The following is an 18809-nucleotide window of genomic DNA, read 5'->3' on the forward strand; positions in this document are numbered from 1 at the left end:
ATGCCTAATCCGGTAAATGAACGCACTTTAAATCTGACATTATTTTTTAAACGTGCAAAAAAATAATGTTTGAAGGCAGTAGGACCAGCCAAAGGATTGTGCCCCGAGGTCATTGTAAGTCAAACATTGGCACACACATTGCTGTCCCAGAATCCCACTGGTTCCTCAGAAGGGACACGACCAAGCTTGTCAAGTGAAATAAATGTTACATTTTCGTGGTCCTTTGTCCATTTCTGGTCTGTATCTTTAGACATTGATGCTTTCATACCATATGGTACTGTTTCGCCTGAAGTAGGTTAGAACTAGACCCATGCGAGGGAGAGGGATGTCTTATGAAACTTTTCTTAGAAGGCCTCATTTTTTCAATCAGGAAGTAGCTGCTCGGGTGAGCCACTATCTTCAATCCTGAAAAATACCACATCTCATAACTCTTAAGTTGTCTCTTTCTTGCTGTCTATTTGCATATGTTTCTCTTTCCTTCTTTTATTTTCCTCTCTCGATGATGTTTCTTCTTTTTCATTTTATTTTCTCACAAATCCCTCACAACGCCTGTGTTCTGCTTGCCAATCACATTTTCCTCACTCTTGACACCTCTGATTTACTTCTCTCTCCGTTTCCATTTGTCCAGCTTTCTTTTTGCTTTTCTGAAATTTCTGCCTTATGCACATTTGTTTTCCACTGTCTTGCTTTGTCTCACAGCTGATTTATTATGTGTATCTTCTTTCCCTCTTTGTTTTTTACATCTCTTGCTCTCACTCAATTCTTTCTTATTCTTTCTCTTACATCAATTTTTGACTCCGCAACCAGCATTCTTCCATTTTGTTTTCTCTATCTCTTTTTTCAGGTCACCATTTCTCTCTTTCACATTCCCTTTGTGTCTGTCTGTTATTTCTCTCTGCCACCTCTTGTTTTTGTTTTTGTGCCCACTCACTTTTCTATGTCTGTCTCAAACCTATCTCCACCTATCACTTTCTCATACCTCCTAATCTCTCTCACATATCTATGCATTCTTTCTTTCTCAGAGTATCTGATTTTCACTCTTGCAGAACCTTTTTTTATTCTCTTCTTCACCCTCTTGTTTTATATTTATACATTTATTTCTTACTCTATTGCTCTGTCTCTTTTGCTCACTCTTCAATATTTCCATTCCACATTTCTCCTTGTTCAGCTTGATTACATTGTTTTCCTTGCCTTCTTTGTCTGTTTTTGTTTTACCCTTTATTTCCTCACTTGCAGTCTGACAGTGCCTATGTCTAGGACTTTCTTAGCAGGCGCGGTGTGTCCATTGGGGCGTTGGAGCATAGACCCCCGCCCGCAGCTCCCTCGGCGTCTCTGAATTTAAGTAAACTGAATCAGTTTACTTAAGTTCAAAGACGCCGAGGGAGAACTAACTGACAATCATGTCAGTCAGCATTACGTTGGACCGCCCACCCCCTTCAGAGACTGAAGGGGGTGGGCGGTCCGGCGTCATGTTGACTGACATGACTGTCAGATCAGGGGCAACAGGCAGCAGCACAAGTACGCATGAGTGGGGAAGGAGGGCAAATTTTTGCGCCGTGCCCAGTCATGCGCACTAGTGTCTGCTCTACCTGGCGCATGCCCATTAGTAGAGCGAGGGTTGAGCAAAGGCTCAAACCTCGGTCTCCTAAAGGGAGGCAGGCGGGCGAGTAGTAACCGTGCCCTAAGCCAATCCTGGCGCTGCTGGCTCTCTCTCTTTCCTTCACTCATATTCCTCTTGCTCTCTATCTTTCAACTCACATTGTTCTCTTTTTAGGTCGAGCCTGGGCAGTGCATGCTCTGCCACGAGTCATGCAGTAGTGGAGTATAGACCTGACGCTCCGCCCATATTTTTAATTGGCTTGTGTACTTGTCTTTCCTAAACGCCTTCTTGCAATTCATTATTAGGCTTGTTAGTCCCTCCTTGGTACCGCCTTGTCTGAATTTGTTACCTCTCATAACGACTGGACCTTTTACTTGTGTTGTTATATGGTCTGCTTTATCTTGGCTGTGAGCACTATTTTATTAAATGATATGGCTCTAGTCCACCCACTAACTCGCAGCTCGCCGACCGCTTTTATTTTATGTTCCATTGGTAGGCTCGCGCATACATTTTTATTTGCAGTCCACTTTAAGTATAGCGGCTGTGCTTATTCATTAACTTTTTATTTTCGTTTACTAGCGCCCATGCGGCGCTTTCACATTCATGAAGGCCGCGTGCCTATTCTTTAGATAAGCTGCATCTAAAGAAAGGTGTGCAGCCAACATTAAAGTGAAAGTGCTGCATGGGCGTTTTTTACCAAACAAAATAAAAACATCTGTTTGTCAACTTGACAAACAGATGCTTCTTTTTGGTCAAAGCCCCCATGCTGCGGTTTCACTTTAATTTTGGCCACACCCTTTTTTTTAGACGCTGCTTGTCTAAAGAAAGGGGTGTGGCCTTCATGAATGTGAAAGCGCCGCATGGGTGCTAGTGAGGCAATAGGTCTCGCATTTGCGAGAATTTAAGTTATTACATCGTCGATGCGAGACCTATTCCATTGCAAATGCTTGTCTCATGAGTCACTCTTCCTGTTGCTCCTCTCCTCCAGGTGAGAACCTCACTATCAGCTGTCTACTACGAAACAAATGCCTATTCACTAACTAACAGAAGGCTTCTGAAAAGTTACGAATTCTGCAGCACAAGAGAAAACATCTTTTGAAAAATAAGGGTACAGCGCGGAAAACAGACCTTTCAATGTTAATGCATTATTTTTAGTTAACAAGACATCACCACTTAGGCTAACTTAAATCAGCACTTATTTACTTCCCTTGCAGACTTCGACACATTTAAGTATGAATGCCTACTACAAAATCGGCATTTAATATATGTGCTATTTAAGCATAGGCTTTTACATATTTTTATTCAAAAGTATTTTTGTGTGCAAATGAAATATACTCCAGCATTACTCAGGCAGTCGTTTTTTAGGTCTCGGCCTGGCGAAAGCAGCGCATGCGCTGCTCTGCCATGCAGAGGCCTTTTGTAATCGATACGATTCCAGCATGCACGCGGGGAGACAAACGAGACAAAAGATGTGCACGCGGGGATTGGATGCTTTACTGTCGGCGACTTTTTTTTCTCTACCAGTAAAGGCAGTGCCCGCGTGCACATCTTCTGTCCGTTCCATGACGAGCCGCGCTTGTTTTTAAATGCTTTGGGATTTTTTATAGATTGAGCTTGTTTTAAATGCTTTGGGATTTTTTATAGATGTGTCTCAAATTGTCACAATATCTAGGTAATATTGCCATTGAAGGTGGCATTTAGCTTGCGGTTCATCGCATAATATGCTGCACAACTTGACTTCCCTTGTACATGATTTTGACAACTCTGCCGCATAATCTGTTCTTCCACCTCTGGAGACGCGATCACGCCGAGGTAGAAAGGAGACTGCGGTTCTTCATCAAGTTGCCATTCCTTATACCCGCTCCCAGTGCGGGACAAACTTCTGGGCCGGTGCTGCCACCGGGGGGGAGAGTCGGTCGTTGCTCACCTACACCTCAGCAGTGTAGGTGTCTGTCGAGGCAATCCGGACCCCGACCTTCCATGGGCACCGTCTGTGGCGGTGTTCGAACGACAAGGTCACACAGTGGGGAAAGAGAGGCGCCGCATACAACATCAGATAGTCAAGGGTTGGCTCATCAAAGCATTCGCTTACCAATAAAGGATTCGACTGCTCAGGCTACAGACGTTAAGGGTTGGCTAACCAGAATAATCACTCTAAAATATGTGATAAACAGTCGAATACAAAACTAGAGAAAAACTCTAACGCTGGCAGCCCAGGACATGGTTTTCTTCATAGCGCCTTGTAGCTCCTGCTCCACTTGAAGTCGGTAGCAGGCACGGAGGCCATCACACAATCCAGGACTCAGCATTGCCTTCAGGGGTCTACCCTGCAGATCATTGGCACCTGTGTGCGCACAGCGACTTCAAGGCGCTGGATTTAAGTCAGCAGCACTCAAGCCGCAAACCGTTAGTTAAGCCCGCCCTACCCCCACCCGCAGGGTGGACGGAATATCCGCTGCTCATAATACCCTCGCAGGCAGCTCCTGAGCAGGGCTGCTTGCTCTGCTGAGGCTTTAGGCCCCAACACAACGACCCTTCCAAATAATGGCCCGGTGCGGCCACCGTACATCTAAACACACCGTTCAGATGGTGTGTATTGTGCAAGGACACTTCAAAATGTGGAGGGAGACAGTGCTTTAAATGGGCCGGTACTGTCCAGTACTGAGGACCTGCGCTTCTTTAATTTGAAAGGGAGAGAGCCTGCACTTCTCAGCACTGCTGCAATGCGTTTAATGGGAGAGTACCGGCACTTCCCAGGAACAAACAGGTACTCTGGATAGCGAGTACCTGCACTTCTATACTTCCATTAAAAGCCCTGGCGGGAAACCATGTGTACTGGGCTTAGGGGTCGTGATTGTGTCCCATGGTGCTCCACGCTCCCTTGCAGCCACAGTAAGCCCATACAATAATGGGCACGGCGGGCTAGAGTGCAAGGCCAGCTTCTAAGTTACCGCGCGCTCGAGGCACCTATAGATATCCCTCCAAGTTAGGTCTGCAGATGTTTTGGGGACCGGGGTGGGCGGAGATGCTTACAGACTTGGGTTCTGGACATTTAATAGGGTCTGGTCTCTGCCCACCACAGTAGCCTTGACACTTACAGGCGACGTGCTCGTACAACTAGTTTTGATTGGACAAAACTTGTGCGACAGACATGTGGGGCCCGTCGGTAGGTACGTGCCCTTGCGGTCTGAGTAGGCACCGAGGATGCTCGGTGATGTGCTGCTGGCAGCGTTGCGCATACGTGTAGGATGCTGGGATGAGAAGCAGCGTCCTCCTACTGTAGCATTCTGATGCCTCTTACTAAGGCATTTGGGATGAAAGAACGTGGGGGGGGTCTCTCAAAGGGGCGTGGCCGAGATAAGTAGGCGTGACTTAAAACAATTTAGCTAAAAATGTGTGCTCAGCATAGTGTGCCGCCTCACTGGTAATTTGCTGCTTCTGTCATTGCAACCAGATATATAATACAACACGTAACATTACATCATCAAGCCAGGACTTTTGGCTTTGCCAATGGTAGTTGTATGAGAGAAATAAGCAACAACTGTGGCTTCGTTGTATAGAATATTGAAAAAGCTTCAGTTCTGAATTGATGAGATGAAGGAGCTATAACCAGTCTCTTTGAAGTTACCTCAAAGGCAGTGAGGGTGGTACTGCTGCAGAGTTAAGATTTTTTTAGCATCCTGAGGGTGAGGGCAAAAATGTAGAGCCCAATAGGGACCCGTCTCCGCGCCTGCTTTTTACAACTGCCGGCGCTCAGCACCGGCAGGACCCGGCCCACTTAAAGCCCAGCGTAAGGCTCACTTCAACAGAATACGTGGGATCTGTTAGATATGCATATGAACGTGACAAACGTGCCCCATGGTATTGTGGGATGAAGAGGCGTTGGAAGGTGACAATGTATTGGCATGGGACGCACCTTGGAGCCGATGCTGCCTATTTCATTTACAGCTCTAAAGGGAACGTACAAGTTTTATGCTGTTTTATTTAAAATACAATAAAAAGATTAAAATAACGACAAACAAAGGTGTACGGGTGGATCATATACAGTGGAAGCAGCCAGGCCCTTTGTTCAGGGGGTCTTATGAGCTCTGCTTATGAGCGCAAATAATTTTGATCGTACTCCAGCAGCAATGAGTGCTGGGCTGAAACAAGCTGCTATAAAGAGGGTCCCGTCAACACACGCACTGTCACATCAAAAGCCTAGCGCACAGAAATCCGAAATAAGGCACACGAGGAACACCAGTCAGGCCCCGCCCACAAAAACAGCCTTTAATTGCAAAGTGTTTCAACCAGTTATTCCCTCTTTTCTATGCAAAGGAGAAACGCAGGCCGTGGCCACCAGATACATTTGAAATTTCAATTGAAACGTGGCTATAGGGAAATCCTACCTCTGAGTTGCAAAGCACAAATACATTACCACCAAAGTTACCAAGCTGTAAAGATTTCTTTCCAGGGAGGCCAGACACAATTGACACCATTTCAGCGTGAAGGGATCGCTGTGCTTGCATATGATTGAATTCGAATTTTTGTAAAGCGCTAACAAATACACTGAGGCGTATTGGTGTTAATTAACAAGGTAGAAAAAACGCAGATCAAAGACTGCAGACGCTATTTATTAACAAGCATTGAAAATGCAATAGGTCTCGCCTTTGATTAAGTTAAAGCCATTTGCTTTGCTAATGGGATTGTATAGCAAAGCAAATGGGTTTAACTTAATAAAAGGCAAGACCTATTTCATTTTCAATGCTTGTTTCATGATTACTATTCCCCACTGTTTCCAGTAAAGATACTCTTACTGAATATTTGACTAAGCATCATTTATTTAAAATGGCTGCCAGGTGCTCGCTAGATCTCGCAAGAACTTGCTCTGCCTTTCAAATTGCGCAAAATCTTGCTTATTTTGTCCATTGGTGCCGCCAGCCCTTCGGTCTCAGGAAATGAGTTCTCACACTAGGTTGCGCCTGAAGCCTTTTGGGACGGGTGGTGCACCCCAGTTGTGCACACTGTTGTTCTGTCGCGTTCCTTCCAAAAATATACTATGCTTGGTGCAAGATATGTGCAAGATGGCCGCGAGTGCATGACAGACACTGTTAATTCAGCTGCATGGTTAAGGATATATAAGCCATGAATCTTCATTATAGTGTTTGCTTTTATATTTATTCTAATGTATATTTTTCTAAATAAAAATATATACACTATTAGCAAGCCCAATGACTTTAGTCTCTCCATACAGAACATGTTTGAACTTCTAAGGACATTAGCTCTGTTGATACAGTGGGGCAAACGTAGCTGATAACATAATAACATGTTTTTGACACAAATGCATAAACGTATACTGTAACGTAACGTTTGCTAAACCTTTAAGATCAACCACACAGTTTAACAGAATAAATCTTGACACTCACTCTTCTAAAAGCTACATTATTCTCCATTTTAGTTACAACCATTAAGCTAATGAGTCTTTTACAAAAGAAACCCGTGATCTCTTTTTTCACCTAGCCCAGATGTATGGGACGCCCAAGCAGCTGCTTATATTGTGGGGTCAAATGTTGTATTTTTGGAGTACGGGTTTAACTCCAACAGGTGCCCAACTCTATTAACCTCATATTTTTGGTTTTGGTGTATGTTGCGTAACGGGGGACTAGCACTCCTCTGAAAATGGCAACCTTGGGATGGACTTAAGCACTCCTAGAGTGTCTGATTGGGGAGGGAAATGTTCCGAGAGTGGTGTAGATCCAGGAACATGAATGTATGATTTAAGGACTTGGTCAACGAACAATTATCAAGGTTAAAACAGAGATTGAAAAGTGATGGTTCTTCTGGGTGGCTATTTTTGAAATCCTTGTGTTAGCCTTGCAGCTCTGCTAGTTCTTAATATCAAAATCAAAATTTGGTAAGGACATTGATTTATTACCAGTCTTTAGTCTTCAACCACCTCATTATTGTAATTCTCTTTCTCTCCCAAACAGAGTTCATGGATCACACTTTTTCAGATTTTTTAAAGGCTAAGAAGTTATCCCCCAATCTTCAGCATTTTATTTTGCATTCTATTGCTATGGTCTCTACGACTGCCAGCACAGGGGTGGGACTGAAAGCCACACAGCGTTTTCTCCTGTCTCTCGGACGCTATGGAAATAACCCTTTCCTGTTCCCGTTGTATGGAATGGGGGAAATGCCACAGTGTTTTTGTAGGTAAGCATATTAACTTTTTTGTGTACATGTTTTCTTTTGTCAACTACATGTTTTTTGCAACAAACATCAAAAATGTAACCTGGACTGTTAAATATCAAACGCTTGAGATCAAAGAAGTGGATGAAGTTTGTAGGCATTACTCTGCGGCATAGTTATTGGTTTTCAAAAGAACAAATTGAAGTTGAATCTGAAGTTAGAGGGTGTCATCTCTCAACAGTGTGTGAGAACATAATAACAAGGAAGACTTTGCCATCTTTTAAAGTTAAAGGCCAGGTTTGAAAAATGCTGCTGTGCATCTGTGATGCAGGTGTGCTGAGTTTATTGCAGATGTGTGACTGGTACCACCAAACATGGATGTCATCGGAGGGTTCTCTGCAGCCATCCCCATATATGTGTGTGGGATGTATCCGGGGTGAGTCTAATACTCTGTTGCGTGTTGGCTTAAATGGACTGAGTTCAATAAGCGTCTGGAGACAGATGCACGTGCATGCATGCAGACGTGCACGCACACTATCTCTGTTTCTCTCTTACCTCCCAAGACAGTCCTTAAAATGCCGATACAAGAAAGTGTTCTCAACCACTAACCTAACACGGGTGAGAAGGAAATGAAGCACATCAATGGCCAAGCCTTGCATGAGCTTTAGTGTATAGGTCTGTGCAATGCAAATAGGTCCACGTTTGGTGTCTGTGTGCAGTGTTTTTAGTGCAAGGTGGGTACTGCTACGGGGTAAGGAAATGCCAGTTTGAATGCAGAAGATGGCACATCCCTTTGTGCATAGGGGATGCAAATGCTTTGGAGCCCTACAGAAGAGCCCTTGTGCACATTTTACACATGTACTGTCGGTGTGGTGTAATGTAAGTTAATGACTGGCAAGATATTTTAACACATTACAACACTTGCTTTGTGAATCAGGACGTGCACAAAATGAGCACATTTTCAAACATTCCAAATGACAAATTTTACCATTTGTGGTGTCCCATGCAATTGATGGTAAGGTAGCCCACAACAGTATTGTGATATAGATTACCAGGAAGCATGGTTGGATCGACCAGAAATGAAATGCAGATGCATGACCAATAGTCAGTTGCAGTACGGCCAAGATTGTTTGAAAACCAGTCTCTCTGCTGTGTAATGAGATAGATTACAGTTGGTTTACTGCGCATCCCGGTTTTGTTAATCAGACGTTGAAATGATAATAACAGGAATAATAAGTCCCTGAAGAAGGGATCAATTTCCGAAATGCATTGGGCAAGGCAGATTACCATTTAACTGGAAATTAACACAAAACAACTAATCTTGTATTATGTATATATATGGCGGCAAAAACAAGTAATATTTTTGATAATTTAGTTGATATTGTATTAGATTGAATGATAAAGTTATTTTGCAGTGCTGACTGCGACAAAGACACTAGTAGTTTTGGGCTATTATAGTTATCTATATTTTTAGAACATACATTAAATAAGATGGAGGAGTCCCGGAAAATGTGTTTGGTAAGAAATTATCAGGGTTTGTGAGAGACTAAATAAGTGGACATTAATGACATCTTAGCTGATTATTATAAAGCATTTAAAACAGTGGGAACATTGATATTATTTTCATCTTTTTATGGAAGGGTTATCTCCCTATTGGGAGACACGAGAGCCAGATGTTCAAAAGGCTTCCCTCGCAGAGAATCAGATTGCACGGACAATTTATTATTATTTTTATTAAACAAGTCGACTCCGGCCAGATACTCATCAAAAACATCAGACAGTCATTTATTGTACATCTTCCGTCAAGCGGGAGGTATTGGTGCGTCAGTACAATTTGTGGCACATATCTCAAGCAAATATACATATCACATATGATTTTCCTGAGCTCCCGGATCATGTTGCCATATCCCTTCCCCTCTAGGTTCTGAATTTCCCCGAAGGGGCTCCATATCTTTTCCCATTTCTATGGGCATCCTCCACTCTTATATACCACTTTCTCTGCTAGTTGGCACCAGTCCATATCCGTGATCCAGCTAGATAATTTTGGAGGGTCCCGGGACCCCCATAACCTTGCTATAGTACGTTTTGCCACCCCAGCAACTAACATTAGCCATGTTTTTGTATGTGCAGGCCAACGGTCCTCCCCCATAATGCCCAGCAGTAGCCAGCGTGCCTCCGGTTGGATATGGATCCCCAGGACCCTCGACATCACCCCAGCCACCCTCGTCCAGTACCGTTTTATTAGTGGGCAGTTCCAGAGTATGTGAAAGAAGGTGCCGGCTTCTCTGCAGCCTTGCACACACTGCTCTGAGGAAGCCCTCCCGATCTCGTATTGGAGTTTGCAGGGGCAGTATGCTCTGTGTAGGACAATTTACTGTATGAAGCTGTTTAAAACAACTTTTAATTGAATAGTTTACCAACTGATTTTACTTTGTTCACTCCTGCAATTGTCCCTATGACATGTAGTGTCAACAATGAAGCAGTTGAAAGTTTTGGAGAATCCTAATTTCCTAATTATTAGCTCTTCACTTTAACAACGGTAGATCTTAACATTATCACTAATAGTCTTACTGTGAAGCTGAAACACTGTCCTTAATATTATCCACCATTATAAAAAACTTGGTATAATAAATGGAGATATAGACATACTAATATTAATATTTGCACACTGCTAGGCTTGATTGATGCAAATTTGGATTTGGACACCCTGATAGTAGCGATCAGCCTTAATGGAGAAAATAGTTAAATTGTGTATGATGGCTATTTTTTTCATAAGACTTCTTGGATCTTTGGCTTTCCAGCATTCACTCATAACCCCCCTATTTGCAAATCCAAGGGCGAGAGTCTACAGTATTGTTCAGTTTCACACTGCTTTACGAGGATATCTGATCTTAATCATCAGCTTAGAATTATCAGAAGAAATATTAAAATTAAGTACACAAGTGGAGGGAATATGTTCTGCAAAGTGCTGCCAGGCACTTTTTATGATCCTTCATTAATGTAAATGTTTGGGTGATGATACTGGGGACATATTTTAGTGGCTATATCGTTGTCCAACTCATTTTAGGTTGCTCATATTAGGTCTTCAAGGCTCAAATAATCTTCAATGAGTAGTAAATATGTTGGTATAAAGGTCTTGCGAACCACTGAAGGCTGTTTCTTTTAGTATGAAGGCTTACTGATGATGCAGGATTGAAACAAAAGGCCTACTGAAAATGTTTCACTATGAGGTACAATTATCATTTTCTAAATTAATTTTTCACCTAAATGTTCGTGTCAGTTTTGTTGTCCGCTATGCGTTTAACTAAAAAATACATTAACGAAAACCCTTGGTGACTTGTGAGCAAGGAAGACAGGTTTTCTTGGTAGGAGTTTGAAAGCAATATAACAGTGGAAGGTTTTGTGTTAACTCACTTCAGGATATTTAAAAGAAAATCATAACTTTTGTTGCAGCGATTATTACTACAGACAAGGCCTTTTTTGGATCGAACTTACATCTGACAAGAGAAAGACATTTAAATGTTTGTCATTGATAAACTTTGATCGAAAGGTTTATATATCTAGGATATGTGGGAGGATTACAAGTTGAGGGAATCCTTTTCTTCTTTTAACCAGGTTTTTCCATGGCGTTTTCGAACTACTTCCTAATCAACACTTCCGTTAAGCTTTGGTAAAGTTGGATTGGAGATCTTGGATTAAGGCAGACGTTTTGATTTTGAATCAGTTATCAACTGATGGGTCTGTAAGGGAACTTTAAGTTTATAAGGTTTATATTCAAGACTTAGGATTTGAAATTATATCTGGGGTACTCTTGCTGGCATCCTAATCTGCTCTTTTGAAACCACTGTTGCTTCATATTATAAAGAACAATAGCATCCCTGCCTCATGTTTATGGTTTTTTGGAGTCCAAAAACCGCACTCATCTTTTATTGCTCTGGCAAAACATTAGTTTATTCAATTAGAGTCATTGTCCAAGTCTTTTTTGTCAGAGATTTTGTCAACTGAAATATTTTAGTAGTTTTTCTGGGTTAATTATGTTCCAACAACCATTTCTTTGTCACTGTTGGGGCAGAAAAGTACCTTGCTTGTAGACAAACGTGCACAACGCCCAGAGTACCCCAACTGCAACAATGTCTGTATCCCTGGTGCTGATTTGTGTTTCATGGTTGAACACGAATCGTGTGTGCGCTATGACGTAAGCCTGTTTCATGGATTGCATTTTTTGTTGGACTGGGAGCGGCGCTCACAGCGCTACCCTCCTAGTGGTGAAAGGCTACTGCCTTTGCCAGTAGTTAAGCAGCACGAGCAAGGTAGTGGCAGCATACCGTGTAGTTATCAGTTGAAGTGAACAGGCCTTTTTACCTGTCACTGGAGTGATGCCTACACGCTCACTCATGTAAAGTTCTGCTGCTGTGTTCTTAACTCACTCTTGATCTACATAAAATTAGTGTGTAGTGATGTCCAGTGCATGTGTGTATTATGCATGTGCGGGGTATGTGTGCATGTGAATGGTACGAATCATTGAATATTCTGGGTTTCATTTTGGGAGATCTAGCTGCATTGTTGTGAGCTGGGTGGGTCACACACTCTAGAGGAAGGAGGGCCAGGCTCTCCAGCATACCTCAGTTGGATTTCTTTGATTCTGAGAGAGGTTACTAGAAAGGCGGCTGGGCCCATTTCAGGAAGGACTGTGGCCTTTGTGTAAATTTTTGATACACACATCACTGTGGCTGATATCCAGGTCAAGCCCTCTCCTTACGGCCAGCCCTGTGTTGTGGGGTCGTCAGAATTTAAGTTGCTCCTGCTGTGGAAGACTGATTTCTTGAGGAACGGCACGGCAGAGGAGTGGGCACTTCAAAAGGAAGCAAACCACCTACACAAACTTCAAAGACTCAGACGCTGAATCACATTTGGGTCTGGAAATGGACTATAAGGGGAGCTTGAGGACCGAAAGATTTTCAACTGTCAAGCAGCCAGTCGGGTTGTGCGGGGATGGAAAGCTCTGCAAGACATCTTGACCAGGGCTGGAGGCTAAGGCATGCCAGTCTCCCAGTTGGGTGAGGGGACATCACCCTGGAACATCCAAGGCTACCTGCTTCTGGAGCCTGGAGCTCCGGTGCCTGACTTCTTGTCAAGACCACTGAGCTCTGTGAAGAAGAGGAGAGCACTGGAGGGAGCGAGGTCCAGTGGGGGATCCTGGTGAGTGAAGCTCTGTAGCTAAGTGTTAGGCGATGGCTGCTGTACCGATCGGGTTGTTGCCCAGGTGCAGGTTCATGTCTTCGGACACCGTATGCCAGAGATGGCTTCTGTGAAGTTAGCTGCGGTCATAATTAGGCCGTCACCTGTGTGCGGTGTGTACGTTGGGGACCCCATATGCCAGAGGGGGCCGCTGTGTGGTTAACCCTGCAAACGGGCTGTTGCCCGTGTCAAGTCTGCGGCCTGTATTCCAGAGGGGGCCGCTGTGAAGTTAACCATGCCAATCAGGGCATCTCCTGTGTGCAGGGTGTAAGTCAGCGACCCCATATGCCAGAGGTGGCAGCCATGAAGAGGAACATGCTGCTTTACCAATAGAGCCAAAGCCTGAATGTAGACCAGGTGTGGTGACCCTGTATGCCACTGGGTACCACCTGGAGAGAGAAGTATCGTAACTTGCCATAATCGCGAGGAGAGGCCGGTGTAGGGACCCCTACGCGCCTCAGGCCAAGCTGAGGATTAGAACCAGAAGCCATGTAATTCCCCCTTTCCCCCACACCTTCACAGACACACCCCCATGGGGAAGACCAAAGGAAGTGTACAGTTGCATCAGAGGAGCACCAAGAACTTCCAGCCATAGCCCCTGCAGAACCGGGTGTGTGATACTCTGCGAAGGAAGCCGCTGCACCTGTGAGAGACTCTCATGGGACTCCAGTCTGACAGTCCCTGCTGGTGCGTGTAAGATTGATAGAAGTGCTGAAAAAAGCACCAGGGGGGAACTTGTTTGCTGGTTTAGCGCTTCGGCGCTGGATCACTTTTCTAACAGAGACGGAGTTGGTGTCCTGAGACTTGGACTGCTGATGGGGCCTAACATGAATGTTACCTATAGTGAATGGGAAATAACCACTACTGCTAGTGAGACAGGAGTGGGACTCAGGGGCCTGACTGTTAAACACATCCTGCCCCCAAGAAGCCTACGACTGCTCGACCCATGCTACCACTGAGAGTCAAGTGCTGAAGGGGTATTTGGCTCACTTCCTCAGGATCCATAGTAGGTCGGACACCTCGACTTTAGGAGTAAAAGGCCTCAAACCCCATTGTTGGGCCCAGTAGCTCCTGCTTGCCTTGTGGCCATCTGAATGGGGTTCTGGCAGTCACTAATACAATTTTTCATCACTTGTGTTACGGAAAATGATTTTGAATGAGCTTGTGCTTTACCTATGGTCAAGTTTTACCCATATGATTCTTCTTTGTAGTAGGATGCCATGCTTTTGTTAAGGAGTTTATGGAACAAACCTCTCTGGTTGTAGAGATTTGTTCATGGTTCAAGAAATATTGTTATACTGGAACTTGATATATTGAACTCCTTTCATAGTCTAAGAAGAAATCTCTTCTGAGGCTTTAGAAAAATATGAATCAAGCTTGGAAAGCTGGATATTGAAGTTGTACTCTCAGACAACACTGAAAAGTGTCCTTATTAAAAAAATAGCTGTTATTTAAACATTTCTGAGTATTTAGTCATCTGCCACTGAGCATTCTTTGATTAGCTGGTGAATTGAAATGAGCCACTTTTCTCTCCTACCTGTATATTTCCCTTTTGTGTTTCATTTTCTGTTTTAGATTAGATTCTGGATTCGAGGAGTTTTTTCGCTACACTCATTATCCATAGAAAAATTATAATGTGCTGTCACTTGAATGGGGTATTGGTTCTTTGTGTATTCCAAGTAAAGATCTTTGTTGTATATATTGAAATGTTATGTGAACCAGGAAGCGTGCATCTACCTTGAATAAAAGACCTTTTGCACTAGAAAAAAAAGTAATGACTAATAAAATCATACAGCTGCAATACTTCCCAGCTGATCAACCCCCAGGTAGCTACATCCAACTTTCACAGTGACGTTTAATAATCAATAAAACATAACCTAATATTTCAAGTATTGACAAAGCCAGTTGGTTACAACTTTCAAAGTTGCTATGCTAACCTTTGGCTTTGCCAATGCTTTTTGCTGATGCTGTACTGTTGTGATGTGCAATGAAATGTCAATTTTAGGACCGCAAAAATTATTCATGATATCGCAGACGTTAGTCAGTCAACATGTGTGACCTCTTTACTTAGCCCAAGTAGCAGTAAATAACTTTATAGGTGAGAGAAACCCTGTGAACTGGAAATTCTGAAGGTCTGGTGCATTTCACACCCAGCTGTTAGTGACCTGGTTTTGGCCTCAACTGTGCGCTCCCAGATAACGACTCAAATAAGCCTTGAAATGCACTATTCGTTGTATAATTTGTGATCCAAACATTTACCTTCGGAAATACTTCTCCGACTTAATAATATAATTGATATTTTTTGCATATATGACTGCCTCTCCCTACCATGTCTCTGAAATGACGTGTGACTGTGGAGCAGTGACTCACATAGCTGCAAAGTACCCCTTATTATGTACCTGGCTTTTTTGCCTAGAGCGCTTCAAATGCTGAGACTATGGAATGCGCACTTATTATGGAAAAAGCAAAGCTACCTGTCCAAAAAGGCAATGTGCTGCTGGTTTAAATAAAACAAGCATTTGCAATGCAATAGGTCTTGCATTACTGATAGTTTGAGCTATTGGTGTTGCAAATATTAATGCAACACCAATAGCTCATACTTTCAGTAATGCGAGACCTAGTACATTGCAAATGCTTGCGTAGTGAGCCAGGAAACAGCATTGTATGTCTCAGTGCAGTACCGCAAGATGCTCCTAGAGGTCCCTTGTGAGCAAGGCACCAGCTCTACATGTCTCGGTGCAGCACCGCAAGCTGCTCCTAGAGGTACCTAGTGAGCATAATAAACCGCCTTACCAAAACAGTACACAGCTGCTTGAAATATGAACAATGATATGTTTAAAGTCGTAAGGCCGTGGTGACATTAATGGACAGCTGACGATCCACTATAACAAAACAAGCATGCCCATGTTCAGGTAAAAGAAAAGCACGTCCGCCATTATCCCATCTGAGGCGGCCGTGCTGCTTAAATTTAATAAAAGCGTTTTGAGAGAGAGAGCGTGCGTGTCCTGCCTGCAAAAACAGGCAGAAGAAAGCCAATTAAGAAAATAGTGCTCCCAGGCTCTAATTAAAGCATTTGTGTAACATCCAAAGTAAAAGGGCCAGTCCTCATGGGAGGTTCCAAATGAAGACAAGGCAGTACTAAGGAGTGATTAACATGCATTTTAACCAATCAGAAACCAGCATTTACAAAGGACAATGACACAAGCTAATGACAAATACGGGCCGAGTGTGGGCGGAGCTACAAGTACATACTGCTATACAGCATGCCTCACAGAGCAGTGTATGTGTACTGACTCTAGGCTCGACCTAAAAAAGCAAAAGTATTTTTTTTTTTTAATTTTCAACACCAACAGCTCCAACTTTAACAAATGCGAGACCTACTGTATTGGAAATGCAATCGGTCTTGCATTTGTTAGAGTTGGAGTTATTGGCATTATAAATGCCAATGTTTTTTTTTTACCAAGACAAGTTGCAAAAGAGGCCCTGTGGGACCTCTTTTGACCACATATGGTACCTCACCCTGTGCAGGGTGCGATACCATATGTGGCTAAAAGAGGTCTCATTGGACCTCTTTTGGTCACACATGGTACTGCACCCTGCAGAAGGTATGGTAAATCCACCCTCCCCATAATGCATTGCATGCAAGACAGTACTATGAGTACATTCAAATAGCTAGTTCCATATATACAATTAGTAGCTTTGAAATGTGACAAAATAATGATTACATTCATTTTGGATTAGGTTGCACTCTGAGTGGAGCTGATGAAAGGAAATTTATAGACTGTCTCATATAATTGTGAGATATTCTAGTGAGTGAAGTAACCACTGCAAGCCTAGCTTAGGACCAAGTGTGTGTCATGCCTGAAGCCTTTTAAGAAAATAGTGCCTTGAGGCTCTAATTAAAACCTAGGGAGTCACAACACATGTAACAGGGGATATCCTCATGGGGGGTTACAAGAAGAGACAAGGCTGTACCAAGAAGGGACTACTAAGCCCATTGACCAATGAAAAGCCACCATTTACAAAGGACATGGACAGGAGCCAATTAAAAAGATGGGCGTAAAGTGGGCGCAGCTTTATGCCCATATCCTGACTACAGTATGTCTCGAAGAGACAGCTCAAGCGCTGCCTAGGCGAGACCTAAAAAAGCCCCCCTAGGTTAAGGGTGGCACACAGGACATGGAGAAACATGACAGCACTAGGAGATTTTAATATTCATATGGATGATCCTTCTGACTCGGAGGCTTTACGGCTGCTGGAATCTTCAGAGATTGTTAGGTAGTCCCCCTACATTAATTCCCCTACTCATGAAAAGGGTCATATTTTAGATCAAATATTTTCCAACGTTAGTGTGGCAACAGATACTCCACGACCATTGGTGTGATCGGATCATTTTCTTCTGAGTTTAAAAATCTCTAGGACTCTACCCCATCTTCAATCTAGGGATAAGTCCTGCCCTCGTATTTTTAGACCTTTTAGCCAGGTCACTCCTGATAGTCTGAGAACAGCTCTGGGCCAGCACCCGATTCCCTTTTGCGGCGACCCTGAGATTGACACTCTTAGCTTGGAGAAGTGGCTCGAAGAACGGGCCTCTGAGTTGGCGCCCTTCGCAACTCGTAAAGCTAAAACTGGTCGCCCCTCCGCACCATGGTTACAGAAACCCTAAGGAAAAACAGGAGTGCCTGCAAACAATTGGAGAGAGTGCGGCAAATCAAGTTTGACTCCGAGGACAAAGCCATCTATAAGCAAGCTCTAAAAGCTTATTTTAATGATGTGCGCACTGAAAAGAGAAATTTCTTCACCTCTAAAATAAAGGGTGCGGCTAATAAAACCAAAGACATTTTTCAAAATTGTTAAGGATTTCTCATCCCCCAGTGCAGTGAGCATGCCATCTATCCCCACCTCCATTTGGGTCCACCAGTTGGCTAGTTTCTTCCATGATGCTTGATACAACAATCATTTGTCTCTATGGGCACATCTGAAACTGATGAGACGTGGGGTGCGGACCCCCCGCCCTCTGGGGTTGGTCATTCGTTTACCCAATTTCCCCCCATTTCTTTAGAAAAATCCCTTGATATCATGGTAACACTGAAGTCGGGATCCCCCTCTGACCCGTGTCCCCCAAAAACCTTGAAGAACGTTGCGGAGACCATAAATCCTGCTGTTAATTTATTTCTGAATATCTAGCTCGAAAAGGGAACGGTACCCAGCTGTTGGAAAAAGGCAAAAATCATTCCTCTCTTAAAGAAACCCACAGCTGACCCTGCAGTTGCATCCAATTATAGGCCCATATTCCTCCTGCCTTTCTTTTCAAGTGTCCTCGAGAAGTACGTTAATTCAGTGCTAATGGACTATATGGAAAGAATCCATGTTCTCCACGATAGTCAGTCAGGCTTTAGAGCCTCCCTTAGCACTGAAACAGCGTTACTGGAAGGTTCTGAAACTATTAAAACTCAGATGGACAAAGGTGGCAGTGCTGTGGTGATATTGTTGGATCTGTCCGCAGCCTTTGACACCATGCCCCATGACCGGCTCCTGCGTAGGTTGGCGGAGTGTGGTATTGGGGGCACGATGTACAAATGGTTTGCCTCCTATGTGAGTGAGCGGCAGCAGGAAATTTGGTCTCCTCCCTTATTAGCCGCAATTCCACCAATGCAGGTGGGCGTCCCGCAGGGTGCCATTCTTAGTCCAACGCTCTTTAGATCGAAGATCATTTCTTGCACCGATGATAAACAACTGCTGTTCATGTGTGACAAAGGGGCGAACTTCAGAGGGATGGAGATTAACAGATGTTTGACGGAGG

The 18809-nt window shown here is 43.6% G+C and overlaps 1 protein-coding gene across 1 annotated transcript in view; it reads left to right on the forward strand.

Annotated features, from left to right (window-relative positions):
* Positions 1-18809, forward strand: part of CHM (CHM Rab escort protein) — a 757130-nt gene that overhangs the window by 323634 nt on the left and 414687 nt on the right. Inside the window, exon 8 of the mRNA XM_085607803.1 lies at positions 7570-7792. Within this exon, the coding sequence (XP_085463929.1) occupies positions 7570-7792 (223 nt within the window). The remainder of the gene's footprint in view (positions 1-7569; positions 7793-18809) is intronic.

This window comes from Triturus cristatus, chromosome 5_2 (genome assembly GCF_964204655.1).
Source record: "Triturus cristatus chromosome 5_2, aTriCri1.1, whole genome shotgun sequence".
NCBI classification, from domain to species: Eukaryota; Metazoa; Chordata; class Amphibia; order Caudata; family Salamandridae; genus Triturus; species Triturus cristatus.